The sequence below is a fragment of the Morone saxatilis genome, unplaced genomic scaffold, assembly GCF_004916995.1.
Source record: "Morone saxatilis isolate NCDOM2014 unplaced genomic scaffold, NCSU_SB_2.0 Contig5, whole genome shotgun sequence".
Taxonomy (NCBI): domain Eukaryota; kingdom Metazoa; phylum Chordata; class Actinopteri; family Moronidae; genus Morone; species Morone saxatilis.
In genome coordinates, this window is record NW_023340095.1 from 7,341,423 (window position 1) to 7,350,201 (window position 8,779).

The window sequence follows — 8,779 nt, forward strand, 5'->3', positions numbered from 1 at the left end:
GTACTTATCTACCACTGCATCAGTGGATACAGTCTAGCTTTCGAGGCTTGTTTTAAGTTGCCTGCGACTTTTACTTGGACACAGGCAGCTAAAGCAAGTCTGGAACGCCACAGACACACCTACAAGTCCAGGCCTGAGCGAGCGCTGCCATGAGAAGAAAGGAAAATCCAGCTTTTACTCTGGGAGGAAGGGACATGGGGAATATACAATTTGTTAATGAATTCTGCAAGATTTTGTCCTCATTGTGCCAGAGGATAAACTTTGAAATTATATGTTACGGATACCTTTTGTAAACTAATAGGATAATCAGAGGCCTAGTCTGATGCAATCTGTTTTTACAAAGCCTGTGTGAACAGGGTGGGACTCGTATGTACAGACTTGCATGCTATAACTAAGTAGTTGAATAAACAAAATAACTTATTTACTTATTTTACTTATTTACCTATTGCATTTTTGTGTGTTTGCATTGTGCATGTCTCTGAACTCAGTCAGGTGACATGTTATGGAGAAAACACTAAAATAGATGATGATTAGCGAGCTGTTTATTTTCAGGACAGTCAACACAGAGGACAAAATATGCATATAAGTATGAATTAAAGGGTAAAGTGAAGATTTTCTGTTGGGTATATGTGTAATAAAATTTAATATCAAAATATTCACATTTCTGGTTTGAAAATATATATTCGCTATTTGTGAGGTAAAATTTGTGTTTTTTATTGGATTGATTTTCTTAAACTTTCTTGAATGATGATGCCTCGATATACCTTTTCAAAATCTCCACCTTTTCCAAGGGGGAAGCTCTGAGAATCCATGAAATCTGACAGAACTGAAAGTGAATTGTATTTAACTGATTCCTGCAGCTGCATTAATTAGCTACTTTATGTCACATATATAAGAAAATAAGAAAAACAAGATGCCAAACCACTTGACAGAGATGTACATCTGTCAGTGGCAGAACATATTCTCTATTAACATGTTTTTAGAATTATTTAAATGGCCTTTGCCTTGATTAGATCAATTTCAGTGGAGATGTAGACAAGAAAACATGCTTTGAGGAAGACACACAGGGGCGGATCCAAATAAATATTCATAGGGTAGTGAGATAGTGGCATGGATGCATAAAGGGGTGGCAGAAATATATGCTGATGTAATCTTAATATCAATATTTGTTTGGAATTTTTTATTTATTTCCAAAACTTCAGACATTTTTTTTATTTTATTAAACCACAATCACTTAGTCTAAAATGTGGCCAAAACAGACCATTAAATTATACATGTTAATTTATTAACACAATATTTGTAATCTAAGTGTGTTAAAATTTGATCCTTTAGATCCGCCCCTGAAGACACACAATAAATGTCCCGGCATCAAACCAGGGATGTTGCAGTAATACATCTTAAAACTCTTATCCATCTGGACAACACCTCCTTTTAGGTATTAATTAACAAACCATCATCATGCCAGGGTTTGGGCACACTCATAAATGACACAAATTTATTTTTCTAAGTTTATATTTGTTGCTTTTTAAATGCTCCAGAGTGCTTCAAAGCAGAGAAACAGATTTCAGATTGATCCTGGATTGATAAAATTGACTACAATTAGAAATGTGTGTGTTGATGTGATTCATGTCAATTTATGAAAAATGGCATTTAATCACAGTGTTGTGTTGTATCACCAACCCATGACAACTAAATTAAATGTTGAGTTGAATTGTTCTGTCTATCTTCTGAGATCTGAACGAACACAACTGATGGACATCTGGTATCCATCACCCTTATTTTAAAATAATAATGTAATAATTAGAATTTAGTCTTTACTAACAGACAGTGGTCAACTTGTTTACAGTCCGAACCAGAACAGGGCAGGTCCTCTAAATCTTCCCACTGCCTCTAAAAAACACAATAAAAATATGAGTGGACATGATAAGGTCAGTGAGCGTGGTTAGAAGCCATGGTTTTAAAGTTACAACCTCATTACCCTCAGATTGAGGCTATATAACCTTAAACCCACAAACAGAAGGTTAGGGGGGGATGAAATGTTCTTGTTTTCTCGTGCGCACTGAAGCGTGTTTTTCAAGGTAAATATTCTTTTCCCAACATGAAATAGGTCTTTGTTGTTTGCCGAGAGGTAAAGAGGCGGAAAAGTGAGGAGGATCTGAACTGGTTTCCATGTCAAACACTTCAATTCACCATAGAAACTCAGATCTTAACGCGGAAACTTTATTAAACTGCGATGGTGGATTGATAAGGGCCGAATTTCTATCGGCCTCTTTTTATTGTGGGCACCAGGCGGACTGACAGAGGTAAATTGCTCTTTTAATTAAAGCAATGCACCAGGGGAAATTGCTGTCTGAATATTGTCTCAGAGATGGGGGCCAGTGACAGTTGCCTGGAAACTTCAATCTGTCCACCCGCATTTATTCCAGATCACAGTTATGAGATAAAGTTTAATAAAAATCTTTTCCTCCGCCACCAACGAAATGAAATCCAACCCTTTCTGAACAACTGAACACAATGAGACAGGACTGCGGAGGAAACCTCATGTTCAACATGTATCTCTCAGGTTCGTCATTTTGTCGGGGAAAGAATTATAGAAATAAGCTGTTATAATTCTTTAAATTCTGCTCTGGGTGTCGGTGTCTTGGTGCGGTGATGCTCCGCTTCCAGGGCACAGCATTGTTCAGCCTTTTCAATCTGAAAGCCCGTCTGCTCTTTTGTCGGAAATCGGAAATCCTTTTTCCTGGACGCGTTTCCTGGCTTCTCGGAGAGAGGAGACCGCAAAGACGACATGCTTCTTCCATTAGACTGCGACTGGACGAGGACACAATTAGGATTTTAATCCATTTTTAACTTTTGTAGACATTTGGCAAAATTTTACATTTTATTTTAGCTTGAATCTTTTACACCGGTCTGCTCAATTTTCCAGCATCTTGAAACAGTTTTATAGCAGCTTCCCTCTACTGAAATACCTGTTTCCTCTGAAAACAGATACAAAGAAATCAATTTATAAAGCTTATATTATCTTCGTCCTTCTTTTTAGGAGATATGGACAGTAATTTCTAGAACATTATGCACATAAGGGAACTTGTTTTCTTAACCCAGCAAAGTCAGATTAGACTATAAGAGCATCCTAAATGGCTTCCTAAAAAAGAGCTTTTATAGGCGACATACAGAACAGGATGGATAAGCAGCTGCTGATACTGACAGTGTGTCTGTTTTGATTTCAGATCCAACAGAAAATCTGTTGAAAGAAGGCAAAGGAACAACCTGGGGTCCAATAAACACAGGAGTACAAAAAGGTAAGAGACTCAATGACCTGCCGGGATACATCATGAATATTGTCAGGGCACAGTTATCTCACATTAACGAGCTTATTCTGTTTTCTGACACAATACAGGACAAATATTGGTGATGAAATAATACCGAAAAAGAAATAATAAAAGAGCTGTTGGATAAAAGCCTCTGAGGCGCACTTGTGATTTTTTGCATAGTAAGAAATCTAACTCGAGGAATCAATAAAGTTTTCCATATTATTGCTAAAAATAGCCTACCACAATTATTAAAGCAAGAATAAAATGCATTACAGATTTATTTAATTTAATCTGTGTTCCTGTTATTGGTTATATTTGGTACCAATTGATAAAAAAACCATCTAAATCCATACACAGTTTGCAACTGCATTTTGTTTATTGGTTACAGATAATAAATATATATATTTTTCTTCAACGGATGATGGTATTTTTATTCTTTCCACCCCAAAATTATTTTATCTATAGTTTTGGCTCATCTACCTTTAGGTTCCAAGCTGAATCATATATCAAGGAAGATTAAATTAAGTATAGCAAAATAAGATCAAATAAAAAAAATAAAAAAAATGAACCAACACAAACCCAAATAGCTAAATAAAGCAGTTTATGACTTTTAACAAAAATCCAAAACATAAATCAATATGAAAAATATTTAACAACCTAATAGATTAACAGCTAGGCGCAGCTACACTGTATTTAAAATAAATATAATATAATAATTAATAAATTCAAGAGTGTCGTTGTTTAAATATGCACTTCATAATATAGACCTCCGATGCATTAGGCTATCCAAGAAATACATTAATATCCTTAAAGAAAACTGGTATGGTGCGCATATGCTTGGAATCGGCCCATAAACTGTACAGTTTAAAACATAACATATCTCAAATGTCATCTATTTTTCCCTTTATTCTGCAATTTGTCTCCAAAAATTGGCACTTTATCGATCAGAAATTCCAGCTAAATGAAGCCAAATAATAACTGAGAATTATTATTTGTAAAATATTATTTGGTAAAATGCCAAGCACCCCAAAACGTTTTGCACAGAATGTACCATCAGTGCCCCAGACATGTGATGTTGTGTACTTAATTTAAGGTATTTTCTAATCTTGCTCTGCGGTGCATTAATCAGTTTATATTTATTTTAACATAAAATCAATGGTCATTGCCCCCAATCCACAGGCAGTGGGCAGATTCAGCTGTGGCAGTTCCTGCTGGAGCTACTCTCTGACAGCACCAACATGTCGTGCATCGCCTGGGAGGGCACCAACGGCGAGTTCAAGCTCATCGACCCGGACGAGGTGGCTCGGCGCTGGGGGGAGCGCAAAAGCAAACCCAACATGAACTATGATAAGCTGAGCCGGGCGCTGCGCTACTATTACGACAAAAACATCATGACCAAAGTCCACGGCAAGCGGTATGCCTACAAGTTTGATTTCCACGGCTTGGCGCAGGTGTGCCAGCCGTCCACCACGGAGCAGGCCATCTACAAATTCCAGGGTAACTTCTCACCTATTCCCTTCTCCGGGATTTCCAAACTGAACCTCGTGGCTCCCGGTGTGGGCCCGTCGGGTTTCTCCTACTGGCCCGGTTCCCCTCCGGCGGCTCTGTATCACAGCCACAACCTCCAGCCTCCAGGGCCCTTTGGCACAGTGTCTCCATCCCACATCAGCTGTGTCAACAACATCAACAGCCTGAGTAACATCAATAGCCATTACAACTGACTCTTAATGCATCTTTTAGACAAACTGGAAACATATAAGACACCGCAGGTAACGCAGCAACGAACCACGAGAGATTAAGAGCACTGAAAGATCGGTTTTGGTAACGTGTAGGTGAAAATACTGGCCTAATTTGGTAAAATAAAAAAATAAAAAAAATTTAGACATAAGCACATAACGATTGTTTCAACAGCATAGGCCATATTTAAAAGCATGTATTCATGTAGATGCTGCTGAGACGACGTTTGTATGTAAGCAAAACGTCTAAAAATGTGTACCTAAACAAACCAAAAGTAATTTAGCCCCCGTTAACCCTTAAACCAAGACACCTTTCACAAGCAAATGTTTAAATCCATCAAGAGCCGCCTATCAAATTACGCACTATGGGTTCGACTTTTACGCGCGGTATTTGAATGATAAGATTAGTTAGTTATTTTAACCCATAATCACCCATAATATGAAATTTCCTCATTTCAGCCACAATCTGTGAAATTAAATCGGAAATCAACAAAAGTTTTCGTGTGGGAGCCCGGTTTTTGAGATGAACAATGTATAGAACATTATTTAAAACAAGATAATGAAATACAGATTGTGTCTGTTTTATACCTATCAGTTCTCATCCCTTTCTGTTCCTTTGCTGTCTCTCATCATCCTTTCTTGACTTCTGTGTACTTTTTACATATAAGTGGGTGTATTTGCTCCAGCGTGGGAGCAAATCACCAGTTATTATTGGACTACTGGCGCCACCTCGTGGTTTGGGCATGGCCTGTAGATTTTTTTATTTTTTACTGAATATGACAACTTGACACAGTCGCCTGAAATATATCGTCACTTTAATCACTGATCAGAAATCAGATTACGCATGAACATGCTCTCCTAAGAATATCAAACGTAACCCACTTGCAATAATAATAAAACCAGTACAGAGGTACGGGGTTGTGATTTGTGTAACGTGGATAGTAACCGAAACTGTGAATTCATGAACTACTCTGTAAATACTGTATTGTAGAGACACCCGCTGGCTATCGCTGCTTTGTAGTGATTTTGGAGTGGATAACATTGCATTCATTCACACAGCTTCATATTGTAGCTATGACAATTGTACCAACGAAGTAAATAAAAACATACTGTTAGGAATACATCTTTCTGTCAGTATGCATTTAAACTATGTGCTGATAACCTTTTGCTTCTTCATATGTTTAGAAAGAAAAAAAAATGTTACAAAAAAACTGTCTGGATGTGTTTATTGCTTCCAAAAGAGAGAGAGAGCGAGAGAGGTAGAATCGTCTTCTGAGTGGAGTACCCCTTTATTTTTGGTACAGTCCTATCACACACACAGCAACACCCTCTTCAGAATTGTTCAGGTGTTAGTGTGTTCATTACAGTCTGAGCTGAAACCATGACATCCTTTCTACAGCCTGAGGTAGGTTACATAATAATATTGTTCACATTTAAAAAAGATTGGGTCTTATTGAAGATGCATTAGTGATGTGCGTAGACTGCAGTTTCTGGTTGTTATTTTGATTTTTAAGCTGTATACCATGTTATTAGCTGTTATTTCTATGCTTTCTGCTGCACTCATTCAAACTCAAGTCAAGCACAAAGTGTAGTAATCTATTTAACTTTTTCCCGAAATATAACTAGGTGAGGGTTAAATTGGACAAAATAGGACATTTTGAGTGAGAGTTGTGTTTTCTGTTAACTTGAGAGAGGGTTTAGCATTGGGCTACTGCTGATTACAGAATGCCAAGGAGAGAAAGACAACTGAAAACCAAGGATCTGCAAAACGCTGCTAGAAACAGCTCTTTATTTGAAGGTTGGATCCAAAGCTGCAACAGCAAGATCAGATGAGGAAGATAAAGGTACCCATTGCATAAAGTCCTCTCATAGACTGCCCTACCATAAGCAAAAAACACCCACGAAAGAAAGGGAAGAAACATTCACTCTTACGTAATACAAGTTTTGCATTGTTATTCACTCCACCAGAGAAATACAGTGAGGATGAAGATATCAGAGACCCGATGCCAGGGAGAGAAATGATAATGAGGTCAGGGAGAGAGATGCTGATGAACATGAAGATCATATTAGGGAGAGAGATGGATGAATATCATATCATAGAGAAAGATGGTGATGTTGATGATGGTGATAGAGGTGATGATGAAGATGCCAGGGAAAGAGATGTCAAACATGTCAGGAAGAGTGATACTGATGATGAAGATAGCAGGGAGAGAGATCATGAACTCTGTAGCAGGTGATGCCAGGATGCCCTTGTGAAACATAGACTTTGAATTTATTCTGTCACCACACCTGTCTTCACTAAAGCACTGAGATCCCCGGACAAGTCAGACACCTAAGGAACCTCAAAGGCACAACTACATCTCCCAGTCACCTACAAAGGACCATTGAGACCAGAGCTTGGAGGAGTATTACTGAGGAAAGGTGTTCTTTACTTATTGACATCCTCTCCAAAGTGGAAGGTGATGAATACCCAGCTCAGAGACAGAGGTGAGGCAGGAAGGCTCTTAGATCTTCTGCTGCTCTCCATTGAGAGAATAAGAGAAGAATTCTACCCCGATTGTGCCATGTTGACTCTCTGACACATAATGAAACAATTTTAATCTTAACTAGTGTTTGGAACTGTTTCACCTTTAATATATCTCATCTTTCTGCATGCTGGTGCTCCACCACATGCAACTGGTGAAACCCATAAGCTACTTGTGGATTGATATTTTAGCATGACCCACTGCTTAAAAGATGACTGAAAGATGTTTTTTGTTTTCACCTCTAAATGCCAATAGCAACACATACTCATCAGACAACAAATCCACAGTGCACTTCACATTTGCTATATTATATGGTTTGCTGATGTTTCTGCTGATGATGATACACCACGCATTGCCACTACTCCTATAGGATGGACTAGTGGCAAAGTGTGGAATCTCCTCTGCCACGTGGGGGCGCCATAATTCTTCCAACATCAAAACACTGTTTATATAACAGGTGATAACAGAGTTGGTCTAATATAGCACACAGAAGCATCTGCAAATAACAGATTAATCCCAAACCTCATTTTATGATGGTACAGATCTACAGAGATTTAAGTATGTCTGGACCGAGCATTATCAGACAGTTGAATGGACATGGGGGTTTTACGCCTATTTCACAGAAAGATGAAAATAGTGCCTCTATAGTGCTATAATAGGTGTACACTTAAAAAAGACAATTGTAACTGAGGTAGTGGTTTTATTAACATGTACTTATTGTTTAACATCAATCAATTGGAAGTGATAAAGTAATAGTAATATGCATTTTATTTAATTGGCACATAGTGCTTCAGTAAAATGATGCAGTGCTGTAAAATCACCCAGCAGTTTAATATGGCATAATTAAGGTCAGCGGAAAACCTGTTGTGTCACTACACAGATGCCAAAGAGCAGTGTGCTAACTATACCAGGGCTTTTCGCTCGATCCTCTGCAGTTCGCACCCAGCCAAAGGGAACCTTTCATGTGTCTAAGACGCTGGCGGGTTTGACAACACGTCTGTATTGTGCAAGCTTGGAATGAGGATGGGTTAGTCATTCCGGATGGAGCAGAGATACAGAAACAGGAAGTGTGCGTATGTGTTTGTGAAAGAAAGAGCGAGAGGGTCCCTCATTCACAACAGCAGTGTTGGTGTGTGTGTCCTGAATATCAATAGGAAAGACTTGAGCTCGCTATTGACAACTGAATCTCTCTCTCACTCTCTCTCTC

General features: G+C 38.4%; 1 protein-coding gene across 1 annotated transcript; it reads left to right on the forward strand.

The window, feature by feature from the left end:
- The first annotated feature begins 1,801 nt into the window (after positions 1 to 1,801).
- Positions 1,802 to 6,208, forward strand: fev (FEV transcription factor, ETS family member). The gene is made up of 2 exons (XM_035676077.1): positions 1,802 to 3,299; positions 4,491 to 6,208. Exon 2 carries the CDS (start codon positions 4,550 to 4,552, stop codon positions 5,030 to 5,032), a length of 483 nt encoding a protein of 160 aa, XP_035531970.1. The 5' UTR covers positions 1,802 to 3,299; positions 4,491 to 4,549; the 3' UTR covers positions 5,033 to 6,208.
- Positions 6,209 to 8,779: the final 2,571 nt, after the last annotated feature.

Bases quoted from the DNA above. Each gene is read 5' to 3' on its own strand.
- fev (XM_035676077.1), top strand. From the start codon at position 4,550: ATGTCGTGCATCGCCTGGGAGGGCACCAACGGCGAGTTCAAGCTCATC.